Source organism: Crotalus tigris, unplaced genomic scaffold, assembly GCF_016545835.1.
Source record: "Crotalus tigris isolate CLP2741 ecotype Arizona unplaced genomic scaffold, ASM1654583v1 scf7180000017568.12009008, whole genome shotgun sequence".
Classification (NCBI taxonomy): Eukaryota; Metazoa; Chordata; class Lepidosauria; order Squamata; family Viperidae; genus Crotalus; species Crotalus tigris.
Window position 1 is genome coordinate 6,919,387 of NW_024096478.1, and position 21,004 is coordinate 6,940,390.

At 39.6% G+C, this 21,004-nt stretch overlaps 1 protein-coding gene across 1 annotated transcript; it reads left to right on the forward strand.

Moving 5' to 3' along the window:
• Positions 1 to 367: 367 nt before the first annotated feature.
• On the forward strand, positions 368 to 16,052 carry GRPEL2 (GrpE like 2, mitochondrial). Its single transcript, XM_039352566.1, has 4 exons — positions 368 to 798; positions 8,073 to 8,229; positions 12,786 to 12,867; positions 14,047 to 16,052. Exons 1-4 carry the CDS (start codon positions 710 to 712, stop codon positions 14,412 to 14,414), a joined length of 696 nt encoding a protein of 231 aa, XP_039208500.1. The 5' UTR covers positions 368 to 709; the 3' UTR covers positions 14,415 to 16,052.
• The last annotated feature ends 4,952 nt before the right edge of the window (positions 16,053 to 21,004 follow it).

Here is a 21,004-nt window from a genome sequence, read left to right on the forward strand (position 1 = left end):
AGTTCTAGTGTAGGTTAAGCTAAGCCTATTGTATCTGGGCTGCAATACCTCCAAAAGGCAAGAGACACAGAAAAATCCGATTGCCAAACAAAGATCATCGGAATTTTCACACTTCAGGTACTAGACAGAAGTCACGGAGGACAGCTGAGAAAAAGCAGATGCACACCCGCAACAGCGGAACTTGCTGAAACCCAGGTAGCTGATTCAGCTCCTTGAGTCTTATAACGACTCATACTCGCTTCCTTCTAGGAAATGTGCCCTAAAATTGTAATTTCTTCGACAGCATATCATTTACATATAATTCTTGGCGCAAGAAACAATTCTTAGGATGTTTGAAAAACGAAGGGAGCCGAATGGGGTCGCAGAACCAAGAAAAGCCTCTCAAGTCACATACAATTCAGTTTGCTACAACAATGTCGAAACCAGGGAAAGTATTACAACCGATCCAACAGGAAGGCGCCGGTGCAATATGCCTCTTATTTGGCTGAAGAGGAAACCATACCAGCCCGATTTTCGCCTGCTAACATCTAAACCTAACATCCTCCTCCTTCCCACGAAGTCCCCGCCCTAAGGGCGGAGTATTTTTTAGCGCGAGGCCTGGCGGGAGTTGCAGTCTGGGCTGTTGTAGTCGTTCGAGTGTTCTCATCTTCTCCCGTGAGCGTCTGGAAAGCCGCGGTCGGTTTTGTCCAGTGTGACCGAGGCGACGGTAATGGCAGCGGGCAGGTCTGTGCGAGCGGCGCGGAGTTGCTTGAGCCCTTTTTGGCACCACTTGAATTACCCTCCGTTCCACTCCAACAGGTAGGGGGCCCAGTCATTCTTTTATCAATCGTCGTTGGCTTTCGGGCTGGTTCTCCTCCACCGCGGCGGGTTCTTGCGCCGGGACTGACGGGCTAGTCGCTTTTTCTTGCCGACGAGTGCTGGTTTGAAGAAAGCGGCTTTTCTAAAACGTGCGTGAGGGGGTGCAGCTCTAATTTGCGTGGCTATTTGCAGACAGGGTCTCCGGAGCGAGGCTGCCTGGGAGGATGTTTCCATTTAAATCGCTTCCCCTTGGACGCCCACCCCAACCCCCCGCGGCTCTCCGAGAAATACGAGGCGATGCCTCCCAGATTCCCCCGCTGTGGTTTCCTCGCCTGTGCTCAGGAATGGCATCCAGTCTTCAGCACTAAGAGGGGGGCGCGCGTCCTGGCTCCCGGCTGCATCTTTTTGCAAAGCGGCCCCTTCCCGAGAATTTGGGATCACTTGTCTGAGTTTCCTCCTCCTCTGCAGAGAAAGCGGGGGGGGAGAAATGCTGGCAGCTGCTGGACTTGAGTCGTTTGGGCGGGCACTGAAATGCTGCTGGAACTCCCTAGACGGCCTTTCTTGAGATGGATGCGAAGATCGGCGGGTCGCCTAGCTTACGAGCAAGGCTGTGTTCCATCCCTCTTTTCAATCGGGTGAAAGAGCCATTTTGCTCAGTGTGGGTGTGGAGGAAGCGGAGGAGGCAGGGGGGGGGAGAGGCAACATTCGTTTCGCGTGACTCCCTGCAGTTTACGAGCCAGAAGTGAACAAATCTGAAATCACTCTTCCCACCCACGTGGCCTTTCCACCTTCCTTTCTCTACCTTCTCCCTCTGCACAGGCTTGTTTCTACCTGCACGCTTTAAATGAGCTAATCTTTTAGAGCCCCCAATTTTCACGTTTACTTCCTCCACTTTGGTATTTTATCTCAGAAACTGTCTGAAAGCAGGAGAAATCCCTGCAGAAAAGATTTGGGAGGGAGGGGGAGGGTCGACTTGGGGGGGGGGGGGAGATTTTCAATGAAAAGACCAGGCTGGAGTTTTTCTACCACATGCCTTCAGCTGCTTCCAAGTTTTCTGAGCAGCTCACAAACCAAACACAATATTAAATATTAAACCTGTTCTATTAAGGTATGGTATGTAAAAGGCTAAGCTTATCCTTGTGATACAAAGGTAACATTGATCTCCAAATGAGTGTTTGCAGGCAAATGCTCTGAATATGCTGATTAGAGTAGCCATTATGATAGAACCATCTAATCTCTTTTGTTGCTATTCCAGTCTGGTATCACTTTAACTGTATACTTGAAAGTTAAAATTAATTGATCAACATAAATATTTAAAATGACACTTGATTTCAGAGATACTAATATTAGAATAACATGGACAAAATCTCAATGAAGACTGATCCAAGCCAAAGGTATCTAAAGGTTGGATCATGGCAACTGGATCAAACTTTGTTAATCTGAGATGTTTAGTTGCTCATCTGAGCAACTTCATCATGCAAAGTATTTTGGGAAGAAACCTCTGAAGTTGGTGTGGCAAGAATTAGTACATTCCAATGACTCTCTGCCTAACTTTGTTTTGACTGATCAGGTTGCTTGGATGAGTAACAAAACATCTCAGATTAATAAAGTTTAGTCCAGTTGCTATGATTTAATCTTTAGATAACAGGGACAAAATTTTCAGCCAGTTGAACGTTTATTCAGAAACATAGCTATACTGTAAAAAAAACAAGAGAGTAGAGTTTTTGATGAATTATTTGATTATATTGTGGGAGTGTGCTTAATAAATACTGAATAAGAGCATGTTTTATTTTGTGTAGAGTATGTATTTTTGTTGAACAGTGTTAATAATATACATTTATTTTATATGTTCTCTGAAGGCAAAACACTTCTGATTGCAGTGTTAATAATATACATTTATTTTATATGTTCTCTGAAGGCAAAACACTTCTGATTGCAAATGGTCTTTAATACAGTGATAAAGTAGGGGGTGGGGCTAGAATATCAGGACTCAGTCTGCAAATAGTACCATAGATCTCCCTGAAACAGTTTTGAAACCCAAATTCACAATCAAAACATTTAAAATACTGTTGATGGTCAACATGAGTTTTAAAAAGTTCCAGTAGTTTGGGCTTAAATCTTTGGAATAGTTGTTGAGTTTGTTCAGGTAGGTTCAGATACTATATATTTTTCAGCAACTACATTGTTCTGCAACACCAACTACTACTGGTAAGCAACCTATGCATATTAATGTAGAGCATAATTTATAAATGAGAAAACAATTTTAGGGGCTTTTGTTAAGTGCTGAGTTATAGTGTCCTCCAATTATCTACAACAGTATTATATTGGCATTAAATTTGCTGATCCTTTTCCTGCCTCTATTCCCTGTTTCACCTGAGTTCCCACCAGACATAAAACTTAGCAGATTTTAAAAATTTTGATGTCTTTAAATGATATTAAAATAAGATGAGCATACTGCTATGGATAAATAAGGCCTGTCTAGCTCATGGGCCAAGGACTAGATGAGGGGTGGGCAACCTTGGCTCTTTTATGACTTGTGGACTTCAACTCCCAGAATTCCTGAGCCAGCCATGCTGGCTCGGAATTCTGGGAGTTGAAGTCCACGAGTCATAAAAGAGCCAAGGTTACCCACCCCTGGAAAGGCAAGATCATGGAGTCATGCCAGAAAAATATATGTAGGGACATGTTTGTGTCATTGTTAATTACAAATGGGGGAAATACCATGTATGTACACACCCAGTATATGTATACCGTATGTGCCTTCTCTGCCATGATTCCTATTTTATGGAATATTCTTTTCTCTTCCCCCAAATTAGATTAGGTCCATCCCTTTTTTGACATTCCCAAAGTCCCTCAAGAACAGGCTATGTCATCAAAGTCCATCAAGAACAGGCTAGGTCAGTGTTTCCCAAACTTGACAATTTTAAGGCATGTGGACTTCAACTCCCAGAATTCCACAGCCAGCGTGGCTGTGGAATTCTGGGAGTTGAAGTCCTCATGCCTTAAAATTGTCAAGTTTGGGAAACACTGGGCTAGGTCATCAGGCCTGGGGCTTCCAGGGACCTGGAGATATGTGTAGGTGGCTCCATTGCTAAGAGACTTTTCTTATCCTCTCCTAGAGCTGTGTTTTTTATTTGCTTTTATGATAATATTTTTAAATCTGGATTTTATATTTTTATATTTCTTGTTTTTATCAGTGTTGTTATCCGATTGTTGTATGCTGCCCAAAGTTGTGGTTTGTTGGATAGGTGACTATACATATTTGAGGGATAAATACTTCGTATAGGTTCCATGCCTGTGTGTCATGGACACACAGATGAATAAACCAAAGTAGCAAAAAAGCAAACTATGTATCCTATATGTAATTAAATGATTTTACAGCAAATTCTATAGTTAAACATTGAACTTCCCTTTTGAACTTAGTAAAGGATTGTCAAATACCTAGCATGTGATAGACTTATGTCAACTATACAAATATCTATGTTACAAAAGACATGTGCATTCCCCAGTAACTTAGATTTCAACACCATTCTGAGGGTATGTTGTTCAATTTTACTGAGGATGTTCACCCCAGTGTATCAAATATATTATCTCTTAGAGTTGATTACTGATCAAATTAAAAAGCTTTCTGCCAGTTACTCATCCCTATTGTCTGTCTGATGGCAGAATGCTTGAAGCAGGGCTTCTAGAACAAACAATTCCTAGGCAGACTCATACAGAAGGAATCAACTGTTGAGATTTCAAACTTGGATTTTTAAAATTCAGAAGATCAGAAATTCACCATCCTCTGTCTATGGTTGCTAATATTTAGAAGTATCTACTGTCTACTCAGAACTAACCATATTGAATCAATGGAAGCTTTTGTATTCTTTTCAAAGATAGCCTCGTCACACAGAGCACAGCCCTGTACAGGAATCTGTTCTAGAATTGGAAGTGATACGGTAATTAAAAACACAAGAATGCTCACTGTGATTTAATGTTTTGGAATATCTGACTTGTTACTCTGACAAAGTAATTTCTCAGACTCAGTTGATAATAGCGGTCCTATTCTAGCTGTTGTCAGTCAGGCAAGTCCCTTAAGAATTGCCTTTCTTCCTTCTTTTCTTGTAACTATGGTTCACATCCAAGGCTTAGATAAGTAATGCAACTTGAATATGTCACCATTTAGACAGGTTTTTCTAGCTCCTGATACATATGACCAGGTAAAGACACAGGACAGCTCTTTTATGTATATATTAAGTATTTTTAGGATCTGGCCCTAAAGACTGAAGAAGATTGCTTATTTGAAATAGCAAGAAGTGTTATAAATTAAGCAGGTATGTGTTACACTGCAGAATTTACTGAGCTGGTAAAAGAGTGCATGTCTAGACAGTGATTTGTTTTAAGTAAGTTTTTGGCAAAGGCTCATTCAAACTCACTGTCACGCAATAAACAGCATGTGCAGTTATGTTCAGATATAAACAGCCAGCGAGAAAATGTAAGCATTTAAAGGGCAGCTTGTTTTAGAGAGGAGATTTATGAGCTGTTCTGAATGTTTGTGAACTTATTTTAAGCTTGTATCCTTTAAGTGGCTGCCTCACTAATCTAAGCCTCATTCAGGTGTTTGCCTGAACCTGTGGAGAAGAAATGTGGTTGCACATACAGTCCTCACCTGCCCTTCTCCAGCTTTCTGCCTTCAAATGAGACAGCTGAAGGGGGCCTTTGTGCTAAGAATTGAGATAATTCAAGGGATTGGGAATCCTATTTATCTGCTATTAATTTGGCAGGTTTCAGATTTTAGTTGATTTAATTACTTTTCATTAATTGCCAATTAAAATATGCTTCTGGAAAAAGCAGAAAAAAATTAAAAGGCAAAATACTCTCTGGTGGTAAATTCCCATTGTAGTTTATTATATGGCATGAGACCAACCATCTATTAAGCCAGGCCTGTCCAACCTTTTGACTTATCTGTGCGGCATTGAGTGAAGAATTATCTTAGGCTGCATATAATTATAAAATGTTAAAATTTATGATCTTGTGGAAATGCATTTCTAGCTGTCCAGGATCACATGCAGCCCATTATGCTAAATTATAACCTTTCTTTTAGCAAAATATATCACCTTTGTTTGTATATTTCAAAAGAAAATTCCTCTTCTGTCCATGGGGATTTATTCATGCACGAGTGGTCTTCATTTGGCAACTACAGTTGGGATTGGCAACTCAGTTGTTAAGCAAAGCAAGTGAAATTGCAACTGTGCTTATGATCTTACTTCAGCTTTCCTTTGCAAAGGTCATATATGCAAGAATTGGTCACAAAATTAATATGTCATCACCACTGTAACTATAGTTGCTGTATGAGGCAGGCATTAAAGAAGAAGTACCTGTATTAAATGAGTATATAACTGCATACTTGATATGTAAATTATATACATATGTAAGTGACTCTTAGGGAAAGTTTTGGCATTTCCTTTTCTAAAAAAAACCCTCAAGAACTGAAAGGAAATGCCAAAACCTTCTCTGAGAGTCACTTACATATATATAATTTTAAAAACTAACTTTACTATGCATTGCATGATGTCATACAATTGACTTCTTGACAATAAAGACATATATATAGAATGGGGTTCTGTTGTAAAAGGCAGGGATAGCAATAAAGACACACTTTCTTGGCCCACACAATGAACATGTTTAAATGAATGAACCTGGAGCACATCCACTCTGCCAGAATGTACTCTAGCAGGCACAAATAATTGGAGATAGACAGACTTTGAGACAACCAGGCCCTATGTTTTGAAGAACATTATAGGTGATAGCCAGCACCTTAAATTGCACATGGAAGCAAGCTGGCAACCAATGCAACTTTACCGGTTGCTGCTTACACAGCTGCATTTTGAACTTGTTGTAGTTCCTGGATGGTCTTCATAGGTAGCCCAATGTGGAGTACATTGCAATAATCCAGTCGTGAGGTGACCAGGATATGAATGACTATCTGAAAGGCCTCTCCTTTGAGGAAATTTTTATTTAATAGTTAGTAAATTGTTATCAGCAGCTGGAAGTAAAACTATGTGTATATGTGTAATGGGGAGGAGGGAGTGTGGAATATAACCTTTACTAATGATTTTTTTGTTTTGTTTTTCCCTTTAAAAATTGGCTGGAGAGGAGAAATAAAATTAACAAAATCCTAAAAGCTAAGGATTTTATAGGCTGGAAGAGATTGGCTGGAAGTCTGAACTATATTCCACATTGCATTCTTATTAATTAATGTCTAGCTTCACAAGCTCACTTGCTGCTATCCTTATCGCCCAAATTATTAGCATAACCTGTCAATGGGCTTTAAAAAAAATCAGTTGCCCCCACTCAGTTATCATTAGCTGAATTGCAATATCTAAGCATCTAAAAGATCATTGAGGAAACTAAAATTAGAATTCCAAATAACATTACCACATCTAATTAAATGCCTATGTGACTATCATAAGGATTCCTGTTGGTGCAGCTGATAATGAAAAGTGGATTCAGAGCCTATTCATTCCTGCACGTGTGCTTCTGCACACAAAGAAACAGTGGCAAAACTGAGTTTTCCTTATTGCAAGCAATGCCTTTTTGTTCACTCTGATTTTGTATATTGAGTTCTACTTTCTCAGAAAAATTATATATCTAAATTTGCTACAGCTATTTCTCAGCTGAGTGAAGTCACCTCTGCTGAACAATAAGAGTATATAGCTGACTGTTGCGTTACACAGGATATGGATAGAAATATAAATGTCTTATTCTATGAAGGATTCTAAAATTCTAATAAGCATAGAAAATAGATGCCTACTCTGTGTTTCCATTTTGTTGATCATATACACATTGTTAGTTCATTGTGTAATTGTAAACATTTTCTTGTGTTGTAAATGATGAGGTGTGTGGGACTGTCTCCTTCCTTGTCAGCTTATGTTTCATGCCTATGTCTTGAAGGTGCTAGACAGGAAAAAAAAACTATCATAGTAGTTAATGTCCTTTGATAATCACAGAGTACTATCTGTAAATCAGAAAATCCTGAATCAAGTTTCCAGAGTAAGTTGAATGTGCCTAGCTATTCATTTTTCAATCTAATTCTTTTAGATTGGCAAAAAAGTAAACAAAATATCCTTAACTTGTAGTATAATGCTAAGGCTAGATTCCTTAATACAATCCAAAAGCTTTGCAGCCATCCCAGTTAATAAGTGAATCTTTATTGTTAAAATAAAGATGAAATGGAAAGGCTTTTTGCAAAGGTATATTTCTCTACATTTTTGGTCTTTATGTTGTTTCAGAGGTTTGCTGTTCGCCTTCAGTACCGCTGCACAACAAAAGAGCACAGGGGATGATTGTGGTCCAGAAGATCCTCAGAATGAACCTAGACAGATCTTGAGGGGGGAAAATTTAGAGCAAAAGACTATCAAGCTAGAAGAACAACTCCGTGTCTTAACAGTAAGTGACTTTTTTGAGTTTGATATCCTGAATAAGGGACTGCACATCTAAATTTCTGTGCATTTTCTTAAAGATTCAGCCCTATAATTTATATAAAGTATTTTTTTTAATCTATGGGACCATATAGAACATTTGTCATTGACTAAAGCTTAATAGTGCTGCATCTATCAAATTGCAACTGAAATTGAACATGAATTATAAATACATTGTTCCAAATAAAATAGCCAAAGATCAATGAACCCACTTGATAACTATTTTAGTCCACCAGGATGCTAGTGGGAGAGATGAAGGATACTAAGAGATTCAAGAAGAGGGAGTAGTTAACAATTTATATCTTCTGTATAGGGGAGGGGTGTCAAACTCGCAACATCAAGTGATGTGCCGCGATGTATCGTAACTTTTTTCCATTGCCAGCAATGGGGTGGGCGCAGTTTTGCTATGATACATCCGGTCCGCGGGCCGGCAATTTGACACCCCTGGTATAGGGGAACATTCATGAAATGGTAACAGTCTTAAATGTCTGAATTAATGATACTGAAAAAAAAGGAAAGAGTTTTATTGGCCCTAATGAGCAAAACCCAGGCAAGACCATGGAGCAGCAGCAATCTCTTCCATCCCTGACCAAGTTACAGTTGTATGAACATTTGATGTTATCATAGATATACTGGATACAGCAGAAGAACATAATGATGTGACAGCCCCTCAAAGTTGACTAGATCAAGAAACAGACTCACAAAATGTTTAGAACTCTATTGAGATAAGCCACCATAACAGAAACTTGCAAGCCTGACTGGTTTTCCCTCTTATACTAGAAGGAGTCAAGGCAGAGTCAGTTTGAGTCACTTCTTAAAACATTCTGGCTCTGAATAGTTTCTTCATGGTCATCTCTGTGGTTCCCCACCTGATGACAGATTGCTCTTTAGACTGTCTATAGTTGCAGCCAGATTTATGGCAACAGAAACCATTGTATTGACAAGATTTATAGCTTAGGCATTGTGAGATTGACCACAGATTGAAAGACGGTCTTAGTAAAGCACGATCAAGCTGTTCAAAGAGACAGTTGAGTTGCTCATGAAATCCAAGGTTAAGACTTTTTCCTATAGCCCAACAAGGCAGCAGAGAGTACTAACACACCCTGTGGCATCATGACCAAAAGGACTACTCTTTGCACTCCTGCTTTCTTTCCTTGTGCTATACAAGATGATGTGTAAAGAAAGTTACCCAAAACACAATTGATTCTAACAACCTTGGCCCTAGGGGACCATAGCTTTATGGCATGGTAGAGATGAAAGCAACACCAACGGTGCCTTTTAGAACATTTGGATATTCTGTCTCAAGCTACTGGTCCAGAGTAGCTACAACCTCATGCTTGGAAGCTAAATAAGATCAATTGCTGAATATGGATCTTCCATGTTTGTGGTAAAACCACCTTGGTTACCAGATAACCTGCTCCAAGAATGGTAATACAAAAAACCAGAAACTTGTGACATGTGAACAAAAGTTCTTGGAAATATTGAGTTTCCTACAGATTGGAGAGAGAGCTATGCTGCATAGACAGGCATCTGCTTAAACTGTTTTTTGAATGATCAAAGGCCACTGCTTATCTAGAAGAAGGCCTTTTCTCTCTGCTTCGCAGGTTGGGAAGTTAAGGACACCCTTGGTTATCCATGTGTTTCATAACCCAAGTAATCTATAGCTGGATTTTTCCATCGTTCTGAAGATCAGTTCCCAGATTACATTATGCACTAGAAATTGTACTTCTCAAAATCAGTCCAAATCCAGCCAAGCCTATAAAACAAAATGGCTCGGATTAAATAGATGCAGGGTTCTTAAGAATCTACTAATCATATGGTGGAAAGCAAAAATACTACCACCTTTATCTCCTACAAAAATTTTCACTCTACATTTGGCATTCAAGTTGGAAAAAACATTGCCGTGGTGTATACAGCCAGCAAGAGACAGCCTCTTTCCTTCCTTCATAGCAATTCTGTAAGAGACACAGCTATTCAGGTGGAACTAGTGGAACTTTATAAGACCTTATAAAATAAATAAATTCAACTTATTTGATGCTAAATTGTTATTGGAAATACTGCTGTAGTATGGCATTTTCCTGTAAACTGTCTCCAATGAGCAAGAATAGTAGTTGAGTTTTCTCTGTTGTATCTCTCTGGTCACTGGAAGATGGAACTGACAAATCCCACCCTATATAGAATAGAAGAGGATTAGGAAACTAAACAGGGTTAGGATATGAGCTACTTGTCTTTCACTAACAGTTACGCATTCTTCCATCTCCATGTGTCTTAACAATTTTGTTATAGTGGAATATACAATAAAGGAAGAATTGAACCATACTCAGCGGAAGTCAATACATGTGACTGACTGAAGGGAAGGAATTTCCTTCATGGGACAAGAAGTCTTAAGTCCAGCTTCTAGCTAGAAGAGGCGGAGTTAACCTTTTCTTGTCCTGGCCATCTTCCAGTGACTTACTCCATGGTAAGTCCAGCTACTGTTTTTGGGCAGCAAGTGAGGAAGAAGTCTGCAGAGTTTAAAGTTCCCTTTGAGACTAGCTTGACTCCTGGACACTTGCAGGATACTTCCAAACAAGTTTCTTGGCATGATGAAGAAGAACTGCCTTTTAGAATTTTTGTTTTATTTTATTTTTCGCTCTCTCCATCCTTACCCCTTTTCTTGGTCATTGTCTTGGCACTCACAAGTAGAGTTCTCATTTCTGCTTAGCTTTCTAGATCATCCACCCATGCTATTTGCTGAGGCTACTGAAATAGCTTTTAAAAAACTTTGCTGTCTATTATCTTGGCAGTAATGTTTTCTTCTTGCATGCCTTGTATCACAGTCATAAGAAACAATTTATGTAAGAGCCCCGTTTCCTCATTTTTCCAATTTTGTTATTGCTGTTGTATTGCATAACAGTTGCATATTGATCTAGGTCAGTAGTTTTCTCAAGACCCATTTACATTCTTAAAAATAATTGAGCCCCCCCCTCAAAAGCCTAGGTTTATATGATTTATACCTAATAATATTTACTGTGTTAAATATTAAAACTTAGAAATTTTATTTATTTGACTTCAAGGACCCACTGATCGGTGTCTCTGAAATGGTCCCTTTTTAACCTATTTCTCGTTTATGATTATAATGGTAAGGCTGAGCCCATAGGATAAAAAGTAGGAAGTTTTTACCGCCTCCTCCAAGACCCCTTCAGATCTACACACTGCAGCCCAATTCAACCTTAGTATGGTGATTGGTGATTCATGCTTCCACCCCCTATCTTCCAGGGAGTGCTTCATCTAGGGCAGGGATAGACAACCTTGGCTCTTTTATGACTTGTGGACTTCAACTCCCAGAATTCCTAAGCCAGCATGGCTGGCTCAGGAATTCTGGGAGTTGAAGTCCACGAGTCATAAAAGAGCCAAGGTTGCCTACCTCTGATCTAGGGCCATCCCCAACATGCAAAAGGCATAGTGACCCCACACCCTTGTATTATTTTCTGGCAAATTTAAAGGAGAAAAAAAATGAAATAATTTCTGTATCATTGCCTGCTGCCTCTAGAGTATTGGAGGTATGGGGCTCAAATGAACTTTTCCTTCTCTGTCTTTTGGTTTAGGAGATCTTCTAAGTGATAAATAAAAATTAAGCCTTGTTGTGAAAAAAAAAGAGAAATAAAAATTCTTTAGATAGTCAGAAGGAAGCATTCAATGGCAAATGAATAGCAAACTGCCCAGAGCAGCTCTCTGAGGGAGATGGGCAGTTAAGACTGAAGGAAGAAGGGAAGGGAAGGATTTGGAAACTTAGGAGTAATTTTGTAGCAAAGGTGATGCTGTTCTCCTATTTAGAGCTAACTGCTATAAAGAGGGTCCCAATTGCAAACAACACAGAATTCCTGAACTTGTACAAAGAAATAAACACCAGAGAAAATAAATTAAAAAATATACCCAATAAAAATAATTCATCTCATGCAGAATTTCTAGCTGAGCTTGTTGCTTGTTTCCTAAGACAACCTAATGCTTGAAGCTAAACTTCCCTTCTCGCTTGTCTGGATTTTTTTCAGCTTCTTGCAGATTGTGGCTTTACTTTAGAGGTTTTTGCTCTATTTTTAGTTACGACGCTCAGCTAGTTTTAAAAAGAACTAAAGCCTGGAGAAGGAGCGGTTAGAGGGGTGAAACCTAGAGAAAGAGGAATTGTGGGGAATATATTCTTTTGTTATATGCTAAAATAAGCATCTCTCCTCAGGAGGATCTTGTTTAATTCAGGGCCACGCATTCCCTATCTAGGAATTAAGCTGTCAGTTTTGTAAACGCCAGGTGGCGTGCCGCCAGAAGAAGTGGAAATTGTAGGGCAATAGATATCAAGATAATATGTACTAACATGGCTTCCACACCAGTCTGTTTTTTTTAATAATTAACAAATCTATTGCCTACCGTATGAGTAAGCTGTCTGACCAAGCTGCATTAAATATTCTTTGCACCAATATGGAGAACTCATTCTCTGTTACTTGGATTTAGAATTCTTTTGCCTGATTCTGCTTCTTCCTCTGAATGTAGGAACGATACCAAAGAGCCCTAATGGATTCTGAAAATGTCAGGCGTAGAACACAAAAGTTTGTTGAGGATGCTAAGATTTTTGGTAAGTAAACAGACATGCTAGTGTTGTGCCAGAGTTTGATGCAGTGCTAGCTTTATGTATCTTCAGTAGTATTTCTTACGACTGTGCATGTATTGAAAAATCATTCCTAAGAAATGCTTTGGACCTCACATGAGTCCAGCACCTCTTCTGTTCACTGAAGGAGTCCAGCAATGTTTTAACTTCAGCATAAGCCTGAAAAAAAAGATTCCACTAGTTTAGATTCTCCATCCTTAAAGCTAATGAGATTCATAATATTTATTACACAACAGTTTACAATGTCAAGTGAAATAAAACAACAAAATACACAGTAAAGGAGCATAATGGTTAAAAATTAAAGCTGCAGTGAAAACACCATCTCAGTGAAATGTGGTAATAGCAATAGCACTTAGACTTATATACCGCTTCACAGTGCTTTACAGCCTTCTGTAAGCAATTTACAGAGTCAGCATATGGCCCCCAACAATCTGGCTCATCATTTTAGCGACCTCGGAAGGATGGAAGGCTGAGTCAATCTTGAACCGATGAGAATCGAACTGCCAAACTGCAGGCAGTTGGCAGTCAGTAGAAGTAGCCTGCAGTACTGCATTCTAACCACTGCGCCACCACAGCACAGTAAGATATTGGAGTAGAAGTATAGAGGCCTAAATTCAAATTTCCTGACAACTCTGGGACCCTATTGGGTAACCTAGGGCCAGTTACCCTCTCTCAGCCAAATCTGCCTGTTGTTATGAGAAAAATAGAAAAGAGTGCTGTGTTCACAGTCCTGAGTGCCTGAATGAAAGGCAGGTTATAAATTTAATAAATGATTATTTGGAGATTGTGGGTCAGACTATGTGATACAATTTTATTACTCCATATTGCTAAAATAAAATGGAGTGTAAAACAATTGGGTTAATTCATTAGCAACCTGAAAATGACAATAGAGTGAAACCTACTTAAAAAAGATAGTTGCTGTGATTGAACAGCTTTTTACAGGTTAAAAGAAATATATTCTACTGATGCAAGCATATGTAATGTCTGGATTTACAGTTTGGTGGAAGCTTCAAATTGAATCAGCATAAATACGACTGTTCCTGAGATCCAGGAAGTCCTTCTATTTAGATAATCCAAGATCCCAAAATGTTTTTATCCACCTTAACTATTGTTATCTTGATTTTTTGTCTCTCTTTGTGTCTGCAGGCATCCAAAGTTTCTGCAGAGATCTGGTAGAAGTAGCAGATATCCTGAAGACAACCTTGGAGATTGTTGTAGAGGAAGATAGTGATCCAGCTCTGGCCCTGAATAAGATCTGTGAAAGCCTGACTCTTATAGAAGTCAAACTACAAAGCATCTTTACTAAGCATGGCCTGCAAAAAATGAACCCCATTGGTGGCAGATATGACCCCTATGACCATGAAATAGTGTGTCATGTGCCAGCAGAAGATACGCAAACGGGCACTGTGGCTTTAGTGACACTGGATGGTTATAAACTTCATGGCCGCACTATCAGACATGCACATGTAGGTGTGGCAGTAGAATCTCAAGAATCTGATGAACCTGTATCTTAGTAATTGGGATCTTATGAACCTATTTCTTTTGTCCACATCATTACTGCTGCTTTATTTATTAAGCCACACTGATATGATTTGCTGGTCTCTTGGGATTGGCATGATAATTTGGCCTTCCCTTTCAAGATGTAGTTATTGAATGCTAGTTTTTCCTGTTGTGTAAAGATATGTTTTTTTGATTGTGTCACAAATGTAAGGAGTGATGTTCTCTTTTCTGTTGTTGATTTTAAGCCTGCATTAAAAGGAATGTAGGATTCATTCCAACAATGCACAGACCTATTGAAAAGTCAGTCAGTAAAATCCCATTGATTTCAATAGGTCTATTCAAGGGTGACTAAAACTGGAACCTGTTCTCTGAAAAAAGCCTTTTCTCCAAGATTTATTTTTAATCTGCTTGTTAATCTCGCTATAGTTCCCATTTTGCTTTTTTATAGTCTGTGGTATACATTTCATCTGAGCTTTATTTACAGTAACCCAGAGTCATTCTTATTTCAGTCTGGTTTCTTTTTTCAATTTATGTTTTTATTCATGTGTTATTTGAGACATTCTCCTTAAGCAATACAAGACTAATGGATTTTTCATCTTTAAATATATGGACAATGATAGCTCTGTGGTTCTTTGATAATTGGCCAAGAATATGTTTTGGAGAAGATTCTAGGCACCACTTAACCACTTAAGTCCAAGACTGCCTTCCTTCTGAAGCTGTTTTTAACTGTACTTGGGCATTTGTGTTTTGATGTGACCTGAGAATGCATGTGCCATGTCTATGTGGTTTGAAGCTTCAACACTTTTCTTTTTGAATGTTTCTTAGATTTGGTTTTGCATCTCAAAATTTCCCTGAGTGCCTTGGCCAGTAAAAGTATATTCTCGGTCCTAAATTATTTGTGAAAATGGATTCGTAAATATAATCTTTGTTTTCTTGAACTTTTCAAGAAGCTGCTTTTAAGCAGGGATATGATACCTGTCTATCTTACAAGAGTGGTTTGGCTAATTAAAAATTGTAGTGTGTTTTGAAGGTGAACATCTCTTTGGGGTACTGAGTAATACAGGAGTTTATTATGCCCAGCAAAATAATTTATTAATTTGTTTTGCTCTAAATTAATTTTAAATTTGATCTTCCACATTATGATCTAGCTAGTCCAAAAACTCACAAATTCTCCATCAAGATTTTCCACATTTCCTAAATTGGCTTAATTCAATAAAAGGTCCTCTAAATGTAGCATTTTAAAAAGGGGAAATCAATATTTAGTGTAAAACACATGTCTTACATGGAGCAGATCAGTTCATAATATTTCAGGTTGTAAAATCTCTTGCAACTATATTGTGAAGGAGCTTCCTTTGGGATTATGTACTGTACTGTCTAACTCGCAATGACTGGATAAGATGAACCAGTGAACAGCAGTGTAAGAATTGTGGACTGTTAATAATTCTGCAAATAATCTGCTGCCATTTTCCAGCACAGCTTGACATATTATCACCAATGATGAAAAGGGATAGTATTGGCCTTTTTCAATTTTGGGATAATGACTACGCAGGTGTTACTGAGAAAAATATTAATTTAGAAATGATTAGATGTCATCTGTTTTATGTTTAATTTAGTTTTTTTTTAAAAAAATAAAAATAAAAGTTACAGACTCACTGAGTAAATTTAATTTAATGATCAAGCCTGAGAATGTGAGCTTTGATACAAAGGGAGCTGGCTTTATGGAGCTATTCAACTCAGAATAAGCCCATATTAGACTGTTCACCTGAACCTCCTTAACTCGAAAGGGAGGAAAAAGCACTATGACCTTGATGCAGCATAGTATTGTGATGAGTGCATAGTGCCTTTAGAAGGATTGAGTATTTTATAGGATAAAGCTAGCCAAATCATGGCCTCAGGACTGAACAAGACCAGTATTATGTAATAGGAAGTACATTTGGGTGAAGTTGAATAAAGAAATTCCACTTCATGTGCAAGATGGTTGACAGAACAAACACTGACGGTCATGATTGTGCATACAATATGTTGGTTTGGTGTTAGCCCAGAAAAGTAGGGAAGAAAGCCATCCCAGGAGGGTTATTTACTAACAAACATACCTAGTATACCAGTTTCTCTACAACAAAAGGAGTGATGAAGTTAAGAAATGCAATAACTGAATCCTTTGGTCAGCCATAATGATGTGCTAGATCCGGATATAATGTGAATTTGCCATACTTTGGCATATATTTCTGGCTCTCCCTCCCAAACTATACAATGACAGAGCCTGAGATGGAGAAACAAAAGAATGGATTTCTAAATAGGAAAGCTAAACATATCTAAGTGATCAAAGAGAGAAGCAACCTGGAATTAAGGAGAAAGTTCCTAACAGTGAGGACAATTAACTAGTGGAACAGCTTGCCTTCAGAAATCATGGGTGCTCCATCCCTGGAGGTTTTCAAGAAGAGGCTGGACAGTCGTCTGAGATGGTATAGGTTCTCCAGCTTGAGTGGAGAAGTACTCCAAGGTTCCTTCCAGCTCTATTCTACTGCAAACATGACAATACTTCTGATTCAGCTATTATTCATTGAAACAGCAAGTGGTTGCACCTAATTGCCCTTGACTGATATATATAAAACAAGAAGGGTCACACCAAGAATATTTGGATGGAAGGTCAAAACCATTCCAGTTATCAACCAGATTGGGAAATTGGGCAAATGCTCTGAAAGGAGGTGATGACAACTCATTTCCTTAATATTTCTAGGAAATGAAGTTGTTATGGAGTCATCAGGAATCAAGATTAATTTATAGAGGTACTGTTAGTCTTCCAGCAGAATTGATGTAGGGAATGAGCATGCAAGAGTTTAGAGCAGAAGGAAAAGAACTGTTATGCAGTGCATGGAGTAAAAAACAGTGCAAAGTGTGAAAAATATATGCTTGATGAATGACTGGGAAAAATACACTTAAGATCAGTGCAGAAAAAGAAATGAAAAGAAGCTACTGCATTATCTGTAGAGAGAATATCATAGTTACAAAGAATGTAATTAAAGAACCATTCCAAAGGAAGGAATGATTAAGATTATGAGGTGCAGAGACATGCAGAATGAGATTGATAAAAATAAATTGTTTTGGCAGTGGGGAGGGAGGAGCCTTATCAGAGTGAATACAATTTAAATAAAGACCTTAGGGAAGAAATGGCAAACAGAAGACTGCTCTCCAAAAAGCAGACTACGTTGGAATGAAGGACCAGCAAATAGACTGGCTCTTCATAATTCCTCTTTGGACAAGGAGAGGACTTAAAATTGTCCACAAGTGCTCAAGACAGTGGTCTGTGGTGGGTTTAGAGCTCTTAAGAGAGGATGGAATAGCCATATTGTTCCAATCATGGTTGACACCTTTAAAAGGCTACTGGGTTCAAGTACTTTTCTAATCACTTTCAGAAATTGCTTGTTAATTGCTTAATAGAAGGATTTGATTCTGACAGTTTCCTTTGATCCTTAGCTAAAGAGGTTTTAACTAGAAAATAATTCAGGAAAGCTTTATGTAGGAAGGTGCCAGGCAGATTTCTGTTCATCAACATAATTTAATGTATGAGTGTGAGAAAGAAAACAATTGTATAATTGCTGAGTTAGAGAAAGTATGATAAAATTAATGGGCTTGAATTGTGGAATGATTTGTGCAAACATGTGAAGAATGTTTTCCTAAGAAGTAAAAATGACTATACATAAAAGCATACTTCAGCCCACTTAATTCTATGGAAGTGAGAGATGGATATACGGAGGAGGAGAAATGGAAGCTGGGTGGAGTTGGAAAAAGTATTTAAGAAATGTGTACAGTAAAACAAGAGAATGACATAATAGTGAGTGTTGCTGCTATAAATAAGATGTTGCTGTTTCCTTTTCTTATGCAATGCCTTCATCTATCTGCCCCTTTTGCACTTTGTGTGATGTTGCTTACTTAAGAGGAAATAAGAGTCATGGCTATATATATATACACACATAGGTACGTATCTATAGAGATTACTTATATCCCCACTTTTTAGATACAAATCCTACAAAGCAGCTCACTAATAAATCAGTTTTTGTAATTTGTAATTATACAAATAAGGTTCCTGATATTTAAAAAAAAACAATTTCAGGGCAAAAGCAAAAGTTCTAGTAGTGCTGGGGGAGGCCTGAAGGCTTAATTTTTCTCCCTTACTGGCTTTGTCCACCCAGTAGACTTACCTGGGAAAGTCTACTGGGTTAGATCTACATGAACATCAGACTATAAAGTGTACAGGTTGGCTTGTATGTATGTATATGGCTAGAACAAGTTGATTAATTTCTAGTTCAGTAGACTGGTTCACCATGTAATGCATATCTAGCCCACTCACCCTACTACATCTAGCTAGATGACTTTGCGTGGGAGGCTTAAAGTGATGTAATGTCTCTTTGAGTCAAACTCTGGTGACTACGTGGACATATCCAGGCTGGGGAGTGTTGCAACAACATAGAACTGAATTGCTCCAGCTGTCTGGGGATTTCATGCAACCTCATGAACTTCCAGATTTCATAGTAAGTACTAATCCGCTCTAACCAACTTATTACAGGTAGTCCTCACTTAATGACAGCAATGGGATTGGAATTTCGGTTGCTAGGTTGTGCAGTCATAAATGTCACACAGTTGTTAGATGTCATGTAACTGCTCTGCTTAGCAACGGAAATTCTGGTACTTCCATTTGCCATTAAGCAAATCACTGGATTGTTATGTGAAGATAACATGTGGCTGCCATTTGCAACCTTTTGTGGCTTCCCTATTAACTATGCTTATAAGAAGCCAGCAAAGATGATTTTAAAAAGGGTGTTGTCTTACCTGAACGCTTTTTCTCAGCAGGATGGTGTAGAATCCACTGATTAGGGTAATCTAAGCCTTCCTACTCAGACTAAGACAAAAAAACTTCGCTACGCCTCCTTCTGGGCGTGCCTTCCGCAGTTTTGTCGAGGCGAAGTATCCAGACGCAAGGCTCCAAATAAAAATAAAAGATACGCCTAGACTAATGACAACAGGGTGGGTGTGGATTCTACACCATCCTGCTGAGAAAAAGCGTTCAGGTAAGACAACGCCCTTTTCTCCAGCAGGATGGGTGTAGAATCCACTGATTGGGACATACCAAAGCCGCTCATGTCCCTGTAGGGAGGGAAGTCTAGGCTTGTGTCCCTTGAGAAGTAACTACCTGCTGTAGGATTCGCCTACCAAAAGCAGCCTCCACCGCTGCAAATTGATCTATAATGTTTAATGAAGGAAGAGGGAGAGGACCACGTCGCTGCCCTACAAATCTCCTTGAGTGATGCCTGGGTAGACCAGGCTGCTGAGGCTGCCGCACTGTGCGTAGAGTGAGCAGTGATGTGAGAAGGGACTGGAAGGGACTGAGAAATGTAAGCCCTGGAAAAACAAGCCCTAATCCACCGACCAATAGTGGAAGAAGAGACCTTCCTACCCATTGTAGCAGACTGAAAAGACATGAATAAGGCCTCTGACTTCCTGAAGGCCGAGGTTCGTTTGATGTAATGGCGTAAAGCTCTGCGCACGTCCAACGTATGCCACCGTCTTTCCAGACGATGTGATGGGTTAGGACAGAAGCTAGGAAGGACTAGGACCTGGGAACGATGGAAACCTGTATTGACCTTTGGAATGAATGCGGGATCCAATCTGAGGACCACTCTGTCCTCATGGAATGTGCATAGGTCCTCCCTGACCGACAAAGCAGCCAATTCTGAGATTCTCCTGGCCGACGTAATGGCCACTAGGAAGGCCACCTTCAAGGTAAGGAAGTGAAGGGAGCAATTGCTCAGAGGTTCAAATGGAGAAGAAGTTAAGGCATGCAACACCCTGGACAGGTCCCAAGATGGATAAGAATGGACCGTAGGTGGCCCGGAGTTGGCTGCGCCCTTGAGAAAGGCACTAACTGCTGGATGTTGAGACAGGGAAACTTGGTTGTCACAGGTGAGAACCGTCAACAAAGCTGCAATCTGCTTGCGTATAGTGTTGGTTGACAGACCTCTATTTAACCCTTCGAGTAAATAATCTAATATGTCTGGGATGGTGACAGTAAGCGGTGAGAGCCTCATCTTGGTACACCAAGAACAGAAGTTTCTCCAAGTGGCGTCGTAGATCCTATTGGTCAAGGGACGCCATGAGGCCTGGATCATTGAGAAAACCCCAGAGGAGAAAGATTGTCTAGTTAGACTCTCCAGCTCAAGCGCCAAGCGGCTAGTTGGAGCCATTGTGGATCCGGGTGTTGAAGGTTCCCCTGGTTGATTGCTACTCGATCTGGGGGATCCTCCATGGTGGCGAGAGCGACAGATCCACTAGGTCGGCAAACCACGGGCGTCTTGGCCAGTATGGAGCAACTAAGATTAGCTCCACCTGTTCGTGGAGAATAGTTGCCTGTAGTAACGGCAGAGGAGGAAAGGCATAAAGTACGCCCTCCGGCCATCTGCTCCGGAGGGCATCCGTTCCCTCTGCCCCACTTACCGGGAATCTGGAAAAGATCCTGGGGAGCTGTGTGTTGCTCGGTGAGGCGAAGAGATCTAGGATGGGATAGCCAAACCTGTGCGATATTTTCCTGAATAGGGTTGAGTCCAGTTTC

Coding starts and splice junctions, on each gene's coding strand:
- GRPEL2 (XM_039352566.1), top strand. CDS start 710: ATGGCAGCGGGCAGGTCTGTGCGAGCGGCGCGGAGTTGCTTGAGCCCT. Junction 8,230..12,785: donor AACAACTCCGTGTCTTAACA/GTAAGTGACTTT, acceptor CTCTGAATGTAG/GAACGATACCAAAGAGCCCT. Junction 12,868..14,046: donor TGAGGATGCTAAGATTTTTG/GTAAGTAAACAG, acceptor TTGTGTCTGCAG/GCATCCAAAGTTTCTGCAGA.